Below are 22,764 nucleotides of genomic sequence, written 5' to 3' on the forward strand. Positions count from 1 at the left end.
GCCACTTGGACAATGTCAGTGACCATGCATCCCCAGTCAGGATTGCTGCTAAATCAGAACACAAGGGAATAAAAAAACATTATTGGTTGTTTCTGAGTAAATTTTCTCTTATATCCAAAGTCACACAACTAGTGAGCGACTACAAGATTGAAACTTGTAAGTCAAGTTCGTGACTCTAATCCCATGAAAATCTGGTAATGTATCTTTCACAATACACAAACAATAACTTCATGTAAGACAGGGATCATTTCTATGTAGGTGCATTTCTATTACTAATCTGGTTCCTTGTATATTAACATAAAAATTTTATTGGGGCGCCTGGGTGGTTCAGTCAGTTGAGCGTCTGACTTTGGCTCAGGTCACGATCTCACAGCTTGTGGGTTTGAACCCCACGTCAGGCTCTGTGCTGACAGCTCAGAGCCTGGAACCTGCTTCAGATTCTGTGTTTCCCTCTCTCTCTCTGTCCCTCACCCTCTGGCACTCACTCTCCCTCTCTCTCTCTCTCTCTCTCTCTCTCAAAAATAAACATTAAAAAATTTTTTTTAAGTTTTATTAATTTTTCCTTTAAATAAATGCACAGTAAAACTGAATGGAAAAAAAAAAAAGTGTTAATGCTCCCTTACATTAAAACGAATAGGTAGATGGGGTGCTTGGGTGGTTCAGTCGGTTAAGCAACCGACTTGGCTCAGGTCATGATCTCACAGTTCATGGGTTTGAGCCCTGCATCGGGGTCTATGCTGACAGCCTAGAGCCTGGAACCTGCTTCAGATTCCGTGTCTCCCTCTTTCCCTGCCCCTCCTCCACTTGTGCTCTGTCTCTCTCTCAAAAATGAATAAAAGTTTTTAAAAAATTAAAAAAAAAAAAAGAAGGGTAGAAAGGGCCAATATAACCAGCCAAAGATTTCAACCGCATTTTTATGGGTTTTGTTTTTAAGATAGAATGACCCTCTCCTGGTGGGCACACCCTCACCGTGGGAGTCCAAAATTGGAAAAGAAAATTGCTTTTTAATAGCCTAAACAGGTCCCAAATGTGAGTGCCTGAACTTGCTTTTGGTCAGGTGCTCATAAATGTGAGTATTTATGCTGCATTGGTGAATCTTCTGTGATCCTATAGTCCTTTAGTAGTTATCTAGAGAATACAAAGCACAATGAAGCTAAAAATGCAAGAAGCACCTAAACAAACATGTAGTCCTACATTTTAACTAAAATAAAAAAGAAAAGTAAACCAAAATGGTGGGTTAATGGAATGACATTATACAAATTAAAATGTAAATACTTTAATAAAATCAAATATGGCATAATATGTAGTTTAATGTTAAAGTAAAAATATGGATAACTTAATTTTCTTCTCAGAACAGTTCTATGGGTACAAAGAGCCATGTTCATTATATTGAGAATAGATAAAACCCTTTAGGAAGAGGAAGAGATTCAGAAAAAAAACAAAGACAAAAGCTCCTCTTTCTTTATCAAAACACACCAAGTTTGGTTGAACTACAAGTGTGTGAATTTTTAGATACACAGGATAAAGAAGATTAGGGGTGCCTGGGTGGCTCAGTCAGTTAAGTGTCTGACTCTTCATCTCGGCTCATGTCATGATCTCACGGTTCATGAGTTTGAGCCCCGCATCAGGATCTGTACTGAGAGTGTGGAGCCTGCTTGGGATTCTCTCCCCCTTCTCTCTCTGCCCTTACCCTGCCCACTCTCTTTCTCCCTCTCTCTCTTGAAATAAGCTAAAAAAAAACTTTTAATAAAAAAAAAAAAAAATGAGCATTTGACTTTGGGCAGCACAAAGGTGTGTCAGTCAATTATTGCACTGTTTTTTAAAATTCATAGTTTATACAAGTACAAAGTGACATGAGAAAGGTGAGAAGATTTAACTGTTCTTTGTCTGCTTTCATGGACTTTGTTAGCAAGGGGTCACCTCACCTGGGAATAGTCAAGGGATGTTATGTGTGTATGTACACAAATATTTAGATATAAAGGTACATATTATATTTATGAAATGTGTTTGTATTTATAAAAATATATTTATATGGTAATATAATAAATATGCTTATTTTCTATACTCACATATATATATATAAAGATACATATTCCATTACTTACATACACATATCGATATGTGTTCGTTTTGACTATGCAATATCTGAACCCCATGTTTCAGCAGAAGCTTGCCTACCATCACAGAGCTGAAAAATGCCAGATTCTTGCTCCCCTTGCCTCCCTGGAAGCTAGGATGTGAAAATAAGACTTTGCCGATCAGATCTACCAACCCAGACTTTGCATTAAGAGTTAATGATATAAAAAAGTGGACACTGAGGGGCACCTGGGTGGCTTAGCTGGTTAAGCATCTGACTTGAGCTCAGGTCATGATCTCACGGTATGTGAGTTCGAGCCCCACATTGGGCCTGCTGCTGTCAGCACAGAGCCCGCTTCAGATCTTCTGTTCCCCTCTCTCCCTCTTTCTCTCTCTCTGTCACAAAAAAAACAATAAACAACATTAAAGAAACTTTTTAAATTAAAAAAAAAAAGCAATTGGAATTGGGTCTGTTAGCCATTATTGTTACTATTGTTTCTACCCTCTAGGATAATATTAGATAGAAATGTCTTCATGATATATTTCTGCTGCATTCAGTCCCTTTAAAGGGATGGCCAACTGATACAAAATAATTCAATTATTGTTGTAAACATTCAAGAAAACTATGGCATTTTAAAAGGAAATGCTAATACTTAAATGTAGAAAAACTCAAAGTCATAATAGTCACTAATATCATGATGTGACAAGACTAAAATTTTATACAACTGATACAGGTTTTATCAGTTTTGGTCATGGCTAAGATTCATAAAACGACTATAGTTTGACAAATATTGTGCTGTCTGCTTTATATTTGCTATATTCTCCTAACAACTCCATTAGGTGGGCACTCTTATTTTGCCATTTGTCTAAAGAAGAAACAGGCTTAAAGAATTTGGTAACGTGGGGCGCCTGGGTGGCTCAGTCGGTTGAGCATCCGACTTTGGCTCAGGTCATGATCTCACAGTTCGACAGTTCAAGCCCCACATCGTGCTCTGTGCTGACAGCTCAGAGCCTGGAGCCTGCTTCAGATTCTGTGTCTGCCTGTCTCTCTGCCCCTCCCCTGCTCATTCTCTCTCTCTCTCTCAAAAGTAAATAGACATTAAAAAAGAAGAAGAAGAAGAAGAAGAAGAAGAAGAAGAAGAAGAAGAAGAAGAAGAATTTGGTGACCTGAGTAAGGAATTAACCAGTAGTTTGTATCTCAGATTGGATTTGAACCCAGGCATTCTGACCCCTGCATTTGGACTAGGTTTTTGAGGTTATGACAGGCAACTGACATAATGTCTGGTGATCTAACAATTAAAATTTAAAACAAAATGACTAATTTCCAGGAATGCCCAAAAACCCTGTAACAAAGCAAAATATTCTTTATCAGATTCTTAATAATTTGATAATGCATATTTCACCCACGATCAATGGATACAATAAAATCATAGGTAAGAAGATTCTGCACAGAGTTCAAAACCCTAGAGAAATGTTAGTTGGACCTGAGACTACTCAGTGTCTCAACGTACTGATCAGATATTAGCTGACACTAGCATTCTTCTAACTCAAAAATCAAGTGCAGAAACTCATCAAAAGCTTTTTTACATAAAATATTCATTTCATATAAACTGTCTACTGGGATGGGTGATAGAGCTGCCAATGAAAGTTAAACTAAGACATTCATCTCTTAAAATACATTCTTATACAGGGGCGCCTGGTGGCTCAGTAGTTAAGCATCTGACTTGGGCTGAGGTCATGATCTCGCGGTATGTGGGTTCGAGCCCCGCATCGGGCTCTGTGCTGACAGCTCAGAGCCCGGAGCCTGCTTCGGATTCTTTGTCTCCCACTCTCTCTGCCCCTCCCACACTCACGTTCTGTCTCTCTCTTTCTTTCTCTCTCAAAAATAAACATTTTTAAAAAATCAAAATAAATTAAAAATTATATTCTTATACTTGTTCATTAAATTTATTCAGAAAATATTTGTTGAGTAATTTTGGCTCTAGGCAGCTGAGGATACCTACCATAGAGACCAAGATAGACATTGTTCCTGTTGTTAGAGGGGCTATGTTCTGATGAAAAAGGCAGAAGATGATAGATAGACAGATAGATAGATAGATAGATAGATAGATAGACAGATAGACAGACTAATAAACAAAGTAATCATTCTTATGAAGGAAATAGTGAGGTGAGTCACAAAATCACTAAGAGTGAGTTAGAGAAAGTGACTTCAGAAAGGGCAAGCCGAAAAGACCTGAGGAAATGACATTCAAGCTTACTAAAACATGAACGAGAACAAGGAAAAGAGTTCTGAGCATAGAAAACCTACAGAATCCATCAACAGGTACACACCTCCGAAGAAACAATGTAAACATTCCTTGTTCTTTCCTAATATCTTCTGGATACTTCCAAATCTGTTTTCATTTTAATAAAGTACACTTCATTCACGAACTTCCTTGAGAGCCCGTACCACAGTTTACTCATCTTCATAGCCCTGATATTTTCACACAATGCCTTGACACCCTCAAAACAGAGTTGAAGGGCAGCTAAATAAATAGATGAATGACGGGTTAACAATGAATTTGAAAGGTTTCTTAAAAGAAATTTTAAAACTTATGGTGCAGGGTAATGTCAGCAAAAGCGGCAGAGTAAAGGACTCCCAAAACTCCCTCTTTAAAATCAATGAAAAATCTGATAAAAATCGCCGGAATCAACTTTTTCAGACCTTTGGAAATTAACCAAAGCTTACAGCAACCCAGGGGATTTTTATCCAAGAAAAATGGCTATATCTTGGTAAAAAGAGCAAGCTTAATGACATTTTAATGTGCCCTATTCCCATCCCTCTCGCCATAGATCCACGGTAGCCTTAAAAACCAATCACCTACAATCACAGTGCAGACCAGCAGCTCAACAGCCATCAGAGGGGACAGAATGATATTGGAACTCCTTCAAAACCTCATTCCTAGAGAATTCTCATTATTTGGCCTGTCTGAGGGTTCCCTACAAGGTCCCACTTACAAGACTATCTTTATCTGACTGGACTTGGAATTTACTCAGTGGAGTAAGTCTTTTCCCCTGGGGTGTTGGTTGGAAACCTTTAAAGATAATGGACTTTGCAGCTCCCCGAGGCAATAGGCAACAGTTGGGACACACAACAGGCAAATCAAAAAGAGTAAAATGAAGAGCTAGGGAATGAGATGTCCTAGGGCTTTGAAGAGGTCCAGTGTATTCCTGGGACTATAGAAATGTGTGCTTATAAAGACAAATGCCCGGGGCTTTATTCAGGCTCCGGAAAGCCCTGAGAAGGCTCTAAGGTCTGACTCATGGCTGACCTTGGGGCTCTGTGTCAGTGGAAGTGACCACGAAGGCAGAGCTACCTACTGCCTAGTGGAGTGTTGAAGGCATGCTCCGACACGCAAACGAAATCCAAAACATGCAAACCGAGGAGTCTTATTGGTTCTTAGTGTAAGGAAGTCTTCATCCAGCTATTAGTTGAATACTAAACTAACCAAGCAGAAACACAGGTGGCCACACATGATAATGCAAAATTTACAGAATTAGTTAACCAAAGTCAATAAAGAAACACCCAAACAAGAGCTGTGACAAGGAGCAGTGACAATAAACCCTGAGGAGATAGAAGAATCTGATTTCCAGAGCTGCTACATTGTATTATTTAAAGTGTCCCATTATCAACACAAAATTACAAGACATTTTACGGGAAATACGCAAAAGTACGTGGAACAAGAAAATACAGGCCAATACCAAGGGGAAAAGCAATCAGTAGGAACCATCCCTGAAGAAAACCAGATGTTGGACTTACTAAAAAGAAAAAGAAAAAAAAAAGTTTAAATCAGATATTTTAAAACGTGTTCAAAGACTGTAAGAAAAATTATGTTTAAAGAACAAAATAAAGAATATCCCTTTATCAACATAAAGGGATATAAATTATAAATAGTAAAGATCAGGACAGAAATAAAAGAAGTAGTGAATAGAAAAGCAATATGAGAAAATAAAAGCAACAAAACCAGAAGTTAGTTCTTTGAAAACAAAACTGAGAATCCTGTAGCTGCACTGACCAAGACAAGAAGAAAGAGGACACAATCACTAAAATGACAAAAGAGGGAGATGCTTTCCGAGTGGTTTTACGAACATAAAAAAGATTGCAGGCAATAATGTAACGAGTCACATAGCCTAGATGAAATGGACAAATTCCTTAAAAAGACACAAACCACAAAACTGACTCAAGAAAAAAGAGACAGTGCTCACTCTGGCAGCACGTATACTAAATTTGGAACAATACAGAGAAGATTAGCATGGCCCCGGAACAAGCATAACATGCATTTGTGAAGTGTCCCACGTTTTTCTGGGGATGGAATGTACAGCAATGGTATAATAAATACGTGACAGTGTATTATGTATTTGAAAGTTGATAAGAGAGCAGATCTTAAAAGTCTGCATCACAAGAAAAAAAATTAGCTGTGTGATAATGGGTGTTAACTGAATTTATTGTGGTGATCGTTTCATAATACATGCGTATATCAAATCATTATATTGTTTACCTAAAACTAATATAATGTTATGTGTCAGCTTTATTTCAATTAAAGACAATAACAAATATATAATCTGAATAAACCTATAACAAGTAGAGGGGTTGAATGAATTAAAAACTTCTCACAAAGAAAATCTCCGCACCAGATCACCTTGCTGGTAAATCTATCGTATGGTTAAAGAAGAATTAACATCACTCCTTCACAAACACTTTGAAAAATCATAAGAGGAGTGGATACTTCTTAAGTCATTCTACAAAGCCAAAAGTGTCCTGATATCAAACCCAGACAAATCACAAGGAAAGAAAACAACAGATTAATATCCCTTTTTGATATAGATATAAAATGCCTTAATAAAATACTAGCAAACTGAATCCAGCAACATAAAAATTACAAATGTCATATGGATATAAATATATGTATATGTACACTATGGATATTTTATATCCATAAAAGTTATATGTATTATACACATGCCTAAGTAGGCTTTATCCCAGGAATGCAAGGGTGGTTTAACATCTGAAAATCAATTAATGTAAAATAACATGATATAAAATAAAATACCGTGCCAAGTGAAAGAAGCCAGATACAAAGGACCAATTATTCAATAGCAACTTTTACCCTGAGACTTATTTTATAAGAAAGTTGACCATCATGCCTGGGATGGGCTCTAGTGGTGAGTGTTGAGGCCACAGAGATGTGGAGAGGCATCCAAGTCACTAAGGACATCTCCAAGAAAGAAGTGGTGATCTTGTAACAGAGAAGAGCATTAAGAATGTGAGAACTGCCGTATGAGTCAGATTCTTGTTCCATGCACTCTAATGTGCTTTCTTTGACAGAATTCGTTGTCACACATAGATATCCTCCTTGATATCAACCTTCAAAGAGTGAGTGGTCTCTCACCTCTAAATTCCTGAGCTGCTACTACATCTTATGCGTAAACGGATTCTGAGTTGTTCTGTATACACACAGCAAGGAACATTTGATATTTTAGGTAAACTGTTTCAATTCTGCAAGAGTCTTATAAACTGAAGACATTGATAGATGTAACTATTACATTGGTACTGCTGTTTGAAGGAACATTTTTCTGTCAGAGGAGAAATCCTAAAGATTATGACTTTGGAGAACCTTAAGTCAGGAGAAGACTCCAGTAAGGAAACGGTAAAGGTGAATATGAGACAATCAAAGACACATTCCCTTTTATCCTTTGTAGATGTGCAGGCATGCACATTTCCATTAACTTTGTAGCTCTAAGCCCCATAAGGGCAAGTAGTCTTGTATTCACTAACGTATCTCCAAAATCTAACTTGTTAGCATTGTTGGTGCTCAGTGATTCTAATCTTCACCATATCTGTAAGACCCAACCCCAATACCTGCTATTCATACTCAAGGCTCAGAGACAGTATTGCCTAGACAGTCATGTTGATCAAGCCAATTTGATTTTTGGTTTAATTCAACAAGAAGCAGTAGAAAATAAAGAGAACATTTCAAAGAAAATATTTTCAGCAATCATGAAATGGTGGGGGTGGGGGGCGGGACTATCTACTGGCATCAGACTTTCGTCCTATTATTACACTGTTTTCTTCCAAGTCACTTATTATTCTTTTTATATCAGAATACATAATTTGACATATTGAGGTTTTTTAAAAGATGCTACTTCCAAACAGGTCAAATTATGCTACATAAACAAGGGGTTGAGCGCTCTCTTCATTCAAGCTTATTTCTGCTTTTTAAAACAGATGACAAGCATCCCAAACTGAACTAAAAAGTGCAAGGTGGCAATCCCCATCTACAGTCCGAACCCTCCCAAATCTCTAACTCTAACTTTTAAAACAACTCCTTTAGTGATAAAACATTACCTGACATCTATGTTATGTAATATAGGCACCATATTACTTTTTACAAAAATCTGGAAAATCCTGCATTCCAAAAACAACGGAAGGGCCAAGAGGTTTGAAGGTCCAAGAGACTTGAAGAAAAAGCCTGCATGTATGTGTGTATATACATATATATGTGTCCATACATATACATATAGTGTGTGTGTGTGTGTGTGTGTGTGTACACACACACACACACACACACACACACACACACACACACTGGGATGAGAAAGGACAAATCCAAGTGTCCAAAATGCAACCTTAAAAAAAAAAAAACAAACAAAAAACCCATGTATCAAACAATACAACCTTCTTTGAAAGTGGACTTAGTATTAGCCCTTAACATTAAAAGAAACTAGGCAAATGGGTGATGGGCATTGAGGAGGGCACTTCTTGGGATGAGCCCTGGGTGTTGTATGTAAGCCAATTTGACAATAAATTATATTCATAAAAAAAATAAAAAAAAAGAAACTAGGAAAATGTTCAAGTTAAACTTAAAGGCATGTTAGTGAGTAGCATATTTGAAAACAATATAAAGATATACACATATTTGAAGAAAAAGCCTATATATGTTTGCATTCAGGTATACATATGTATAGTATAAATGTATATATATGCATAGTGTAAATATATATACATACACACATATATATATGCAAGTATATATACTTGCATTTAAGTAGGAAAATTAAGCAAATCACAATCTTTCTAGCACTTACTTCATGATTTGGAAAGTAAGGGGGTTGCACTAGATGACCTCCAAAATCCTGGACGGTAATTAAATTCTAGGAATCTACCTGATCAGTTTATATCCTGTGTTCAATTTTGGATTATGTTCAACTTCTATAAAATTCTGGGCACTTAGGTTTGCCCGTGACATGTGACAAGCGCATATTTATTAGATAACTCTTCAACTGTGTAATTCAATTCAGGTTTAGTACCTGCTGTGCCAAACACAGAAGATATGCCTTCCACAATGGTCTTGTGGACACTGGGATGAGAGAGGACAAATGCAAGTGTCCAAAATGCAACCTTAAAAATAAAAACAACAACAACAAATCCATGTATCAAACAATACAACCTTCTTTGAAAGTGAGTGAAAGCATACATAATATTAGCTGTAGACATGAAAAGAAGCCAGGAAAATGTTTAAATTAAACTTAAAAGCACACTGAAGAGCATTTTTGAAAACAGACTTTATGAACAACAGAGATGTTACCCATCTCTGAGAGCCAAATCTATAATTTCATTCTGTCACTGTAGTTTATATTGTTTATACAGATTAAACTATCTCTACTAAAACATGAGGCAGGATTTTTTTTTTAGTAATTCACATTAGAAGATATTACAGAGGCATACAATAAATATCCAGAAGCAACGAATTATGACACTTAAGAATGTTAATCCAGACAAAAACATTTTCTAAAATTTAATTTCCTTGAAATAGAAATGAATGAGCAAATCATATATTCTGCTAATAAAACATGGTAATTTTCAATAAGCCTAGGAAAGTATACCTAAAATACAATAAACTAAAGGATGAGAGTTACTCAGTATCAAAACCACGGTTCTTTCACACCTGAAGGTTACCAAACAGCATGCTTGCAAATTCTCTCTCTAGACCAAAGAAAATCATTTTATGTCTTTCCTCACTGTGGTATTACAAGGTAAAGTTATACCACCATACATTTCAAAAATTAACTTTCCACTAACTTGGGTAGATGTTTTTGCTTCTATTTTTAGGTTACACAGTCAACTTGCATAAAATCATTAAAAGAAGCTTGGGTTTCCCTTTCATCCTTTCTGTAAATATGTATTGTGACAGAACTTTCATCTAGGAAAACCAGTCCTGAAAGACTCAGAAAATACTTAATATTTAAAACACTTAAGTTTTTTTGTCTTTTTTGTGAGGTAGCTTTAAGTACCTTTAAATAATCCCAATACTCCCCTCTGTGGTCAAAGAAGGAAGAGCAATTATCGGAAGGAAGCGCTCAAATAAGCCAAATTCGATACTGCTCAATGGTGTTCCCCTCTGGGGCAGGAACTCTGTCTGTGGGAGGGTAAATATGGTACTGTGTACATAAACAAAGTGAATGGGAGAACAAAGGCCGCCACCATCTGGAGAGCCTCTTTCTGTGGCATTATCCACATTACAAAAGACTTATCCTAGAGATCATCCAGGCCAATTTACACTAGAAGAAACATGACCAGAAAGCTCTCTTCTCCTGTCTCCCCATTTGGGCTCCTTCTATTATTATCTATGGATGGAAGGGCCAAATTATTGGATTTAATTAATAACCACTCCACCCTCAGTTCATCTTATTTATTAAAGGGTCAGAGTTCACGGGGCGCCTGGGTGGCGGATAAGTCAGTTAAGCATCTGACTTTGGCCCAGGTCGTGATCTCATGGTTCATGAGTTCAAGCCCCGCATTGGGCGCTCTGCTGTCAGCATGGAACCCACTTTGGATCCTCTGTCCCCACCCCCCGCCCCTCCCCTGCTTGTGCGCACACACTCGCGCACTCTCTCTCTCTCTCTCAAAAATAAATATTCAATAAATGAATAAAAGGTCAGAGTTAATATTAGGGGAAAAAACAGCTTAGTGATAGCACATAGACTTTCAGTTATACAAAAGAGGGGTTCAGAGTTACACTAAATAGTGCCTAGAGTTTTAGACATTCACAAAAATTGGGTAATATTTATTTTTATAACAAACACAAGAAAATCAGCTAAATTATAAATGGCTGTACAATGATGTTATTTATCACTTAAATTTGGTAAAAAAAAAAAAAAAAAAAAAAGCTCAATTAATTTTTCCAAAAGAAAAGAAAAAGACACATAAAAGACAGCAAAGAGTAGGGGCGCCTGGGTGGCTTAGTCAGTCGAGCATCCAATTCTTGATTCAGCTCAGGTCATGATCTCATGGTCATGGGATGAAGCCTACTTAAGATTCTCTCTCTGACCCTTCCCCTCTCTCTCTTTCTCAAAAAAAAAAAAAAAAAAAGACAGTAATAAGAAACTAAGAAATTTACATATATTACTGAATCAACAAACAAGACTAAGTGACCACAAGACCTTGGCACTCCCAGTTAAACATTCCTCCCAAAAATGACAATTAGAGTTCTGCCAAAGGGGTCAAGTCCATGGTGAGGGCTGGGCAAAAAGAAAAAGGGTGCCCTGGCTCACTGGACTTCACAAGCAGCCACTATAATGCTTCTGGAGAGGTAAGAACAAAGGTGACAATGGACAAAGAGGAAAGCCCTGCCCAGCTCTGTTAGAGAGAAGATGAATTGGGTATGTTCTTCAGCAGCATTTATTCCCCCATTCAAAAAAAGATTAACAAATATTGAGGGAGTCTCCATAACATGTCAGTCTTCTACAATCATGGTAAACACAAATATGTACAAGACATCATTCCTGCCCAAATAACTTTACACGTCTAGCTGGGGATATGAAATACAATCAGGTGAAAAAGGAGCCAGGTGTGGTGCCAACAACCCATGCTGTGCGAGTTGAAAGTGAGATGGGGTGGGGTGGGGGGTAGTGGTCACTACCAAAAGGATTTAGAAAGAGCTTCAGAGAAGCGGTCGATATCAAAGACAAAATGTCAGCTGTGAGATTAGTTTTGGAAAAATGTTCTTAAAAAGTTCATTTGAGGGGCGCCTGGGTGGCGCAGTCGGTTAGGCGTCCGACTTCAGCCAGGTCACGATCTCGCGGTCCGTGAGTTCGAGCCCCGCATCAGGCTCTGGGCTGATGGCTCAGAGCCTGGAGCCTGTTTCCGATTCTGTGTCTCCCTCTCTCTCTGCCCCTCCCCCGTTCATGCTCTGTCTCTCTCTGTCCCAAAAATGAATAAACGTTTAAAAAAAAATTTAAAAAAAAAAAAAAAAAAAAAAAAAAGTTCATTTGAAAGGAATTTCTTGGAATTGGGAAGTGGTTTCCCCACAGGAATAATTTCACAAATTATGGTTAATATTTTGGGCCAGTCCACCAAAGGTCACCTTGACCATAATGGAGCCTTCTAGTGACCTGTCCCAAGCCTATCCTTCAGATAGGTCTGAGTTCCATGGGCCTGGAGGCAGAGCACAGAGTGGGAGAGAAGAGAAGAAAGGACAGGCCCCACCTCCTGTCCCTCCAGCAGGGCCTGCAGTGGTTGTCTAGGCACTTATGGGACATCACAGAAGCCAGGCAACATGGCCACTCCCACCCTGGGGCATTTGGTCCAGGTTTGAGAACCAAGCCAGCTTATAATTAATGGGCCATTGAAAGTAATGATTGACTGGAAGGATGGCCTTACTTTTTATAAAAGAAGAAAGCTAACACTCATTGAGCACCTCCTTTGTGCCAGGGACTGTTAGCCACTTCCCATTTCTTAAAAATACAACCGTCACGACTATCGTATGAGGTAGACCACATTCATCCTATCCTATAGATGAGAATACTGAGGCTCAGAGAGGTTAAACAATCGGTTCGCTGTCCCCCAGAACGGGGATTTGGCAGTGGGCCTGACTCTCTGAAGCCTTTCTAGGGTGTCTGTCCACACACCAGCTGCCTCTTGGAGATGCCAACAAGCGCCAGCAAGATGGATCTTTCACTAATCATCAGACACTTTCTTTCTGAAATTAATGATTTAAGTCCTTTCAGATGAATGCCAGGAACACGTTCCAAAGAACTGACTTCCCCTGAGTCAGATCAATTGGAGCTTTGTGTCCCTTTTTTCTGGGGGACCTCTCTAATGAGATCTTGAAAATTAATCCTGTGACAGGAGTGGCTGTTTTGTTGCTGCTTTGGGAGCTGTTCTGATGTCTGCCTTTTAATTTTGCTGTAGCTTACTCGGTATCCAAGAAAGCTGTCTAAGGAGAAATCAGGAAATAATGTCAGAGGTACATAAAGAAGAGGAAAGGATTAGACGATTCTTATTTGCCCATTCCAGATGAAATACGTAAGACTGACACACATGTGAGCAGAGAGGCCAGTGTTTCTATTTCCGCTTCTTACCCAGTCTGTGTTCCAGCAGGTTAAAAGAAACTAGACTATCAGTACTTAGAAAGCCTTCATTAAGAGGAGGGAGAAATAAATAATACTTAAAATATCTTATTTCTATTTGCTAGAAGAAAAAAAGGAAAATGGCTACATGTATCATTAGAGATGGGCTGAATAGTCCCATTTAGTAGAAGACAGATGCATAAAAAAGGTTACTCTTTAATTTCTCAAATAATGTAAGTGCAGCTTAAGCTAATGTGGAATCTTCTGACACAGGTAGCTGGTGCGGATCAAACATGAAGTGGCACACAGCACATGGCTTTGATCTAGTTTATAACAACTTTAAAAGAAACAGTTAAAGGGGCTCCTGGGTGGCTCAGTAGGTGAACTATCTGATTCGGCTCAGGTCACGATCTCACGGTTCATGAGTTCGAGCCCCACGTTGGGCTCTGTGCTGACAGCTCAGAGCCTGGAGCCTGTTTTAGAATCTCTGTCTTCCTTGCTCTCTGCCCCTCCCCTGTTTGCATTCTGTCCCTCTTTCGCTCAAAAATAAATAAATACTAAAAAAGTAAATAAAAAAGAAACAGTTAAAAAGTCTCTGTTCTCGGCGCACCTGGCTGGCTCAGTCGGTTAAGTGTCCAACTCTTGGATTTGGCTCAGGTCATGACCTCAGGATTCGAGTCCTGCTTTGGGCTCTGTGCTGACAGTGTGGAGCCTGCTTGGGATTCTCTCTCTCTCTCTCTCTCTCTCTCTCTCTGCCCCTCCCTGGCTTCTGTGCTTGTTTTCTCTTTCTCTCTCTCTCTCTCTCTCTCTCTCTCTCAGAATAAGTAAACATAAAAAAATTCTCTGCTCTCTTCAGAAGTATTGTGAGTTCCAAGGTCACCAGTTCCATTCATGGGGAAGCTTACAGGACATAGATGCCACCTAACACAAACTGATATTCACCGGGTACCAGCGGGGTTTATCTCACTGAATCCTTGCAACAATCTTGTAGAGAAATGAGAGTCACCACTCATTAAGTACCCAAGTCCTAGGACCATACCAGGAGCTGTATTATCCCTTCATTACCCAAAAGGAAATGGAGGCTGAGGGTTGAAGTTACCTCTTTGAGATTCCACAGCTCTGGAGGGGGATATCTTGATTCCAGCCCAATTCTGTCTCAAATTATCCATTTGCCTACTCTCTCCCCAGTAAAATGTTAGAGTCAAGACCTACTCATTTCTTTTTTTTTTTTAATTTTTTTTTTCAACGTTTATTTATTTTTGGGACAGAGAGAGACAGAGCATGAACGGGGGAGGGGCAGAGAGAGAGGGAGACACAGAATCGGAAACAGGCTCCAGGCTCTGAGCCATCAGCCCAGAGCCCGACGCGGGGCTCGAACTCACGGACCGCGAGATCGTGACCTGGCTGAAGTCGGACGCTCAACCGACTGCGCCACCCAGGCGCCCCAAGACCTACTCATTTCAAGCGCTAATACTAAGCATGTTGCCTGACAAAGAAAGTGCTCCATAAGCAGTGTTGTCACAATCGACCCCAAAGTGCAAGTTTTTCCCTTAGCCTGGGACGAGCTGCCTTGCAGAGGGCAGAATTCACTTGAGATCTCTGCTTTGCCTCCTCTGTGGTTTTATCAGATTTTACTAGCCATGTGAGTTTTGTTTTCCTAGCTCACAACCAGATCCACTGCTGTCTTTTTTCTTTCCCATAATAGAAAGAACAGAAGGAAAAACGAAGGAAAAAAACTTGAAATTGCAGTAGACAGAACTGTAACCCTTACTTTACTAATATACTTACAGGGACAGCATTGGACAGAGAAGCCCAAAGTATTAAAAGCCCATAGTTGGGGCTCTTTTCTTCATTTCTTTCCATCTCTATGATATCCAGCAAAGTCTGCATTAATGTCTGTTTAAAAGAAATACATACTGTCAAATCACAGCTACGTGACAAAGAGTGCTGTTAATAAACAAAGAGCATGCATATTTTTCAAATAAGCTATTTCTGCCATTCCTAGCCTTGCAGCTTGAGGCATGCTAAGGGATATGTATTCTTACCAGCAGGATAGTAATTAGGAGTAGGGGCTCTGCTGCTTTATGCACTGGTTCAAATTCTGGCTTAGGTTTTTGGTTTTTTTTTTTAAAGACTTTAGTTTTTTTAGAGCAGTTTTAGGTTTACAATAAGATTGAGAGGAAGGTACAAAGACTTCCCATATGACCCTCACTCCCACTCATGTACAGCCTTCCCTACTATTAATATCATTCACCAAAATGGTATTTTTTTTTTACCATGGATCAAGGACACAGACACATCATAATCACCTAAAGTCCGTAGTTTACCTTAGGGTTCACTTTTGGCATTATAAACTCTATTGGTTTGGACAAATGCATGATGATATGCAGACAGCATTACAATGTCACACAAATTATTTTCACTACCCTAAAAATCCTCTGTGTTCTGCCAATTTACCTCTCCTTCCTCTCCAACAGCCACTGGTCTTTTTCCTTTCTCCACATCTTGCCTTTTCCAGAGTGTCACACAGTTGAAACTATACATTACGTAGCCTTCTTAGATGGGCTTCTTTCACTTAGTGCTATGAATTTATGGTTTGTCCATGTCTTTTCATGGCTGCATAGTTCATTCCTTTTGAGTGCTGAACAATATTCCAGTCCCTAGATGTACCACAGTGTATCCATTTACCTACTAAAGGGCATCTTGGTGCCTTCAAGTTTTAGCAGTTATGAATAAAGCTATTGTAAACATCCACGTGCAGGTTTTTTGTGTGAACATAAGTTTTTAAATCATTTGAGCAAATATCAAGCAGCATAATTGCTACATTTTATGGTAAGAGTATGTTGTTGTTGTTGCTGTTTTCTATAAGAAACCACCAGTGTCTTCCCAAGTGTCTGTACCATTTTTCCCCCTCAACAATGAATGAGAGTTCTTGTTGCTTTGCATCCTCACCAGCAACACCGGTGGTGTTGTCAGTGTTCCGGATTCTGGACGGAATGAGTGTCGTGGTAGTTCAGTGTTGTTTTCATTTACATTTCACTGACATATGATGACATATGATGTGGACCATCTTTTCATACGCTTTCTTCTTCTCTCATGGGTTGTATTTTTTGGTGTGATACCTAAATAGGCATCACCATACCCCAAGGTCAAGCAGGTTTCCTCCCATGTTATCTTCCAGTAGTTTTATACTCTTGCATTTTACACTTAGGTCTGTGACTCATTTGAGTAAATTTTTGTGAACTGTATAAGATCTGTGTCTAGATTTTTTTTTTTTTTTTGCATGTGGGTGTCCCAACTGTTTTAGCACCATCTGTTGAAGAGTCTATCTTTGTTTCTTTATATTGCCTTTGCTTCTTTGTCAAAGGTCAGTTGATTATATTTAAAAGGGTCTATTTCTGGGTTTTCTATTCTGTTCCATCAATCTATTTGTCTGTTCTTTAACCAATACCACACTGCCCTGACGACTGTAGCATTACAATAAATCTTGCAGTTGGGGAGCATTGCTCTTTTGAAGAATTTTGTTATTCTCCTTGAATATCGTGCTGGTGATTCTGGGTCTTTTGACTCTCCACATAAACTGTGGAATCAGTTTACTGATATCCATAAAATAACTTGCTGGAGTTTTTACTGAGACTACATTGAACATATAGGTTAAGTTGGGAAGAACTGACATCTTGACAATATCGAATCTTCCTATCCATGAACATAAAATCTCTATTTACTTGGTTCTTTGGTTTTGTTCATCAGAGTTTTGTAGCTTTCCTCATGCAGATCTTATACATCATTTGTTAAGTTTATACCTAAATATTTCATTTGGGGGGATACTAATGTAAATGGTATTGTGTTTCTAATCTTATACTCCACTCGTTCACTGTTGGTATATGGGAAAGCAATTAACTTTTGTATATTAACTTGTCTCCTGCAACTTTGCTATAATTGCTTATTAGTTCTAATAGTTTGTCTGTTGATTCTTTTGGATTTTCAATACATATGATCATGGCATCTAAGAAAAAAGATAGTTTTATGTCTTCTGTCCTGATAAATGTAACTTTAATTTCCTTTTCTTGACTTACTGTATTAGCAAGCACTTTCAGCATCATGTTGAAAAGGAGTGGTAAAGAGGACATCTTTGCTATGGGGTTCTGGTACCAATGTCTAATATGTATGTGTATGGGGAGTGGGGGAGGGAAGTTTCAAACAACGATAAATGATATTCAGGACAGTATCTGGGTGCCCTATAATTCAATTCAATTCTGACACTATCTACCCAGAAATAGCATGAGATTATACAGGTTAAGTGTTAGTCTGTCAGGACTTGTTAGTCCTGGACTTGTTAGTCCTACAAGATTATACCCTTTCTCCACCCTTGCACCTGCCCTTCAGATGCCAGTCACAGCCCAGGTTATTACCTGGACTTTGGACCAACAGGCTGGAGGTTCCAAAAACCTTCTCCTTGGGCTTCAGATGCCAACTGCAACTCCAGGTTGTTATCTGTACTTATAAAAATCAGAGGTTCCCACAACGCCTTCCTGAGGTTCAATTAATTTGCTAAAGGGGCTCACAGAACTCAGAGAAACATTTTATTTACTGGATTACCAGTTTATTACAGAAAGATATGATAAAGACTATAGAGAGACAACCAAATAACCATATGTAATTTCATTTATATACAAGCACACATAAGTGTGCATATATATATATATATATATATATATAAAATCAAATACATTGTTGCTATTATAATTTGAGCAAATTATATCTGTTAGATCAGTTAAGATTAAGGAAAACACATTTTTATTTCAACTTTGTTTATTTCTTTGATGCTCTTCCCTTCTTTATATAGATCTGAGTTTCTGACCTATATTATTTTTCTTCTCTGCAAAGAACTGCTTTATTAATATTTCTTATAAAGAAGGTGTATTGGCAACAAATTCCCTCAACTTTTGTTTGTCTGAGAAGGTCTTTATTTCTCCTTCACTTTTAAAGGATAATTTCACAGGGTATAGAATTCCAGACTGGGGGTGCTTTTTTTCTCACTCGACTCTTTTAATACTTCACTCTACTCTTTTTTTGCTTGCATGGTTTCTAAGGAGAGGTCAGATGTAATTCTCATCTTTGTTCCCCTGGAGATATGGAGTTTTTCCTTCTGGCTTCTTTTGGGATTTCTTATCTTTGGTTTTCTGTAATTGAAAAGTAATATGCTGAGGTGTAGTTTTTGGTGTTTACATGATTGATGTTCTCTGAGCTTCCTGGATCTATGATTTGGTGTCTGACATTAAATGGGGGAAAATTCTGTCATTATCATTGTCAAATATGTCTTCTGTTCCTTTCTCCCTTTTTTTTCTCCTTTTGGTATTCCCATTATATGTATACTATGTCTTTTGTAGTTGTCCCACATTTCCACAGTCTTTGGATGTTCTGCTGTATTTTTTTTCAGTGTTTGTTCCCTTTGATTTTCAGTTTTTGGGGATTCAACTGATACATCCTCCAGCTCAGAGATTCTTTTCTCAGCTCCGCCAGCCTACAAATAAGTCCATCAAAGGCATTCTTCATTTCTGCTATAGTGTTTATTATACCTAGCATTTAATTTTGGCTCATTCTAAGGATTTCCATCTCTCTGCCTCCATTGTCCATCTGTTCTGGCATTCAGTCTATTTTCTGCATAGACCCCAGTTGTTTCAAAGTCTCAGTCTGATAATTCCAACATTGGTCCATTCCACCTGCTGCTTGTTGTTAGGATGCAGTTGCAACTTCCAAGATCCTTATGTGTAACCAGAACCTGGTTTAGTTACTCAAGACCTGGGTAACCTTGGACAAGTTGCTTTAAGCTCATCAATAAAATGGCCATAACATGGTATCTACCTCATAGGATTGTTATGAGAATTAAATCAGTTACTACCTATAAAGTGCCTAAAACAAAACTTAGTACATAATAGCACTTTGACAATTTTTAAAAAATAAACCTCTCCTTTTTGTTGGTGGGAATGCAAGCTGGTGCAGCCACTCTGGAAAACAGTACAGAGGTTCCTTAAAAAACTAAAAATAGAACTACCCTATGACCCAGCAATCACACTGCTAGGCAGTTAACCATGGGATACAGGTGTGCTGTTTTGAAGGGACACATGCACCCCCATGTTTATAGCAGCACTATGAACAATAGCCAAAGAATGGAAAAAGCCAAAATGTCCATCGGTGGATGAATGGATAAAGATATGGTATACATATACAACGGAGTATTACTCGGCAATCAAAAAGAATGAAATCTTGCCATTTGCAACTACATGGATGGAACTGGAGGGTATGATGCTAAGTGAAATTTGTCAGTCAGAGAAAGACAAAAATCATATGACTTCACTCATATGAGGACTTTAAGAGACAAAACAGAGGAACATAAGGGAAGGGAAACAAAAAATAATGTAAAAACAGGGAGGGGGACAAAACAGAAGAGACTCATAAATATGGAGAACAAACTGAGGGTTACGGGAGGGGCTGTGGGAGGGGGGATGGGCTAAATGGGTCAGGGGCACTAAGGAATCTACTCCTGAAATCACTGTTGCACTAGATGCTAACTAATTAGGATATAAATTTTAAAAAATAAAAAATAAAATAAAAAAATAATAAACCTCTGCTTTTAGGAAAATGCCAGCAACACAGAAACACAGATCTCTGAAGAATTCAAGAAAAAATCTTTTCCCCATTTTCCACAAAGATTCTCAGCCTATACACCATGAAGAAAGTATCGTCAAGCCAGTATATATTATAAATACCGCAACATGAAGAGAACTGATATTTGACTGGAATGGTGCCAACTAAGCTCAGAGCCCCATCCAAGACCACCTACAGTTGCTCTCGGGTCACCACACAAATTAAATTCCCTAAGCATGTTTTCTTCACTGGGAGGTTTCCTGAACACCCCTTTATCAGTGGCCATTTCCCATCAGGGGGAAGGAATTCAGACACTGTACCATTTTCATTGAGCTACTCATGCACTTGGAGCCTTAAATAACTCAGGTTTAGGTTACAGAAATGATGGTAGCTAATGCCTAGTCATTGCCTGCTAAGGCGAGTTCTGTTTTATGGGCTTTACAAGTATTTAACCATCCAATCCCCACCACGATTCCAAGAAGTAGATACCATTATCTTCACCGTTTTACATTTGAGGAAACTGAAGCACAATTAAGTTAGGGAACTTTGCCAGGGACAGGCAGCGTGTCGATGATTGAGCTGGGATTCATACCCTTTGAGCCAGGTCCTGGCTCTGGAGCCCATACTCTCAGCTACTACGCTATACTGCCCCATGAGAGATACAACCCACAACTCTCATGGATTAGGGATTAAGAGAACTGCATTTTAACGTTAGTAGTTTTGCTTCGGGTCTTATGATACGAGAAATAACTGTTAAATCACTATCAAAGAAAATACATGATGGGAGACTATTGCTGTTACTTACAAAGGCATGTAATGTTTCAAAAGTGATTAACCACCCTAATCCTCAGCTTTCTGGTTTTAATAATCCCCAGTTTTCTAGGTATTACAGTGGTTGTGAAAAATGAGTCATGAACTTGTGGAATGTGTAACAGTACACCTAGCACGGAGTAAGCACCACAGAAATGCTACCGATGTCTCATTGTTACTGTTTTTGTGACAATGGATTAGCAAAATTGAAAATCCTAGGTTTTATCATACAACGTAAATTGTTGCAACACAAAGTTTGTACCTCATGAAAAATCCTATAGATGGATTTCATTCTCTGGATATGCTATTCTGTAGGTGCAGTCTTAATTTTAAATGAAAATACTAGTTTAATATACATCTAGAATAACAAGAGAGAAATCACCACATTTGATGTTTATAATGTGATGAAATGTGTGTGTAATATTTTAAAAAAACAAAAACTTCTTCCAGTCTTCTGCTTAACTAGGCCATTGAAATCTACTTATACAGTAGAAGACAACAGAATCTTTTATTTTCTTCTTAGCCCACATTAAAAAAAAAAAACTGGGTACAAAACACAAGCTCAGTGTGAACACTGTTGGAAGAAACAGAAATGATACACAAAAAAATGAAAACTTCTCATGAATGTTCAAACTGAGTTCTTTCCCAGTCTTTTAAAAAAACTTTTTAAGTGTTTATTAATTTTTTTTTAGAGAAAGAGAGAAAGCGCAAGCAGGGAAAGGGCAGAGAGAGAGAGAGAGAGAGAGAATCTGAAGCAGGCTCCAGGCTCTGATCTGTCAGCACAGAGACTGATGTGGAGCTTGAACCCCAGAACCATGGGATCATGACCTGAGCCGAAGTCAGACACTTAACCGACTGCGCCACCCAGGTGCCTCTGTCCTAAAGTCTTAAATGTTGGACTATCTTCAGCAAAGTTCAAAATGTGTCTCTATTCAAATAGCAAGTTGGAGTACCTATGATTAAAAATGCCTCCTTTTGGGGCGCCTGGGTGGCTCAGTCCGTTGGGCATCCGACTTCGGCTCAGGTCATGATCTCGCGGTCCGTGAGTTCAAGCCCCACGTCGGGCTCTGGGCTGATGGCTCAGAGCCTGGAGCCTACTTCCGATTCTGTGTCTCCCTCTCTCTTGACCTTCCCCCATTCATGCTCTGTCTCTCTCTGTCTCAAAAATGAATAAACATTAAAAAAAAAAAATGCCTCCTTTCTTCAAAATAGGAATGAGAAATGTTACTCTAGAAGTATTGTCAGTGGAGAGTTTAGCTGTGGCATTAAAAACCCTGTTTCCAGACCCACAAATTGCAGATCTATCTGGATGAATCTTTTACACACATGGGGCTTTTCCCCTCAATCCTGGAAAATTATGCAAACAAAAATGTATTTGTCTGGGTCTGTTTATAAAATAGAATCCTTAGCTGCAACATCATTTATCAATAAAGGGCATTCCAGAGTAGCTTTCTGTTGTCTTTATTTAGGAGGGAGATACCTAAGCATTTACACATCCCTATTTTTCTAAAGCGACCTTCCTCTCCAGTGTTAAGCAGAGTTGCTTGTGATAACACTTGCTATCATAACATAAAAGCAAGCAAACAGAGATGTTTGGTATCATCTGTAAATACTAAAAGATCTGATTTTTAAGAGGTTAGAGAGGGAGAGAGCCAAAGCATAAGAGAATCATAAAAACTGAGAACAAACTGAGGGTTGATGAGGGGTGGGAGGGAATCTGTGGCACATTATTATTTACCCCTAATATATATATCTATATATATGGGTGGGTGGGTGATGGGTATTATCTACCCCTAATATATATATCTACATATATGGGTGGGTGGGTGATGGGTATTATCT

The 22,764-nt window shown here is 38.5% G+C and overlaps 1 protein-coding gene and 1 non-coding gene across 3 annotated transcripts in view; one reads left to right on the forward strand and one right to left on the reverse strand.

Annotated features, from left to right (window-relative positions):
• The window catches only part of LOC123608461 (24-hydroxycholesterol 7-alpha-hydroxylase), a 95,336-nt gene that overhangs the window by 51,602 nt on the left and 20,970 nt on the right, over nucleotides 1-22,764 (reverse strand). For both annotated transcript variants that reach the window (XM_045498452.1, XM_045498451.1), the window contains exons 6-7: nucleotides 15,253-15,360; nucleotides 9,424-9,514 (exon numbers count right to left, since the gene is read on the reverse strand). In XM_045498452.1, coding sequence (XP_045354408.1) covers nucleotides 9,424-9,514; nucleotides 15,253-15,360 — 199 coding nt within the window. The remainder of the gene's footprint in view (nucleotides 1-9,423; nucleotides 9,515-15,252; nucleotides 15,361-22,764) is intronic.
• Nucleotides 6,314-6,418, forward strand: LOC123610000. The gene has a single exon (XR_006718040.1). It is a non-coding gene; the product is annotated as a U6 spliceosomal RNA (small nuclear RNA).

This window comes from Leopardus geoffroyi, chromosome B2, assembly GCF_018350155.1.
Source record: "Leopardus geoffroyi isolate Oge1 chromosome B2, O.geoffroyi_Oge1_pat1.0, whole genome shotgun sequence".
Taxonomy (NCBI): domain Eukaryota; kingdom Metazoa; phylum Chordata; class Mammalia; order Carnivora; family Felidae; genus Leopardus; species Leopardus geoffroyi.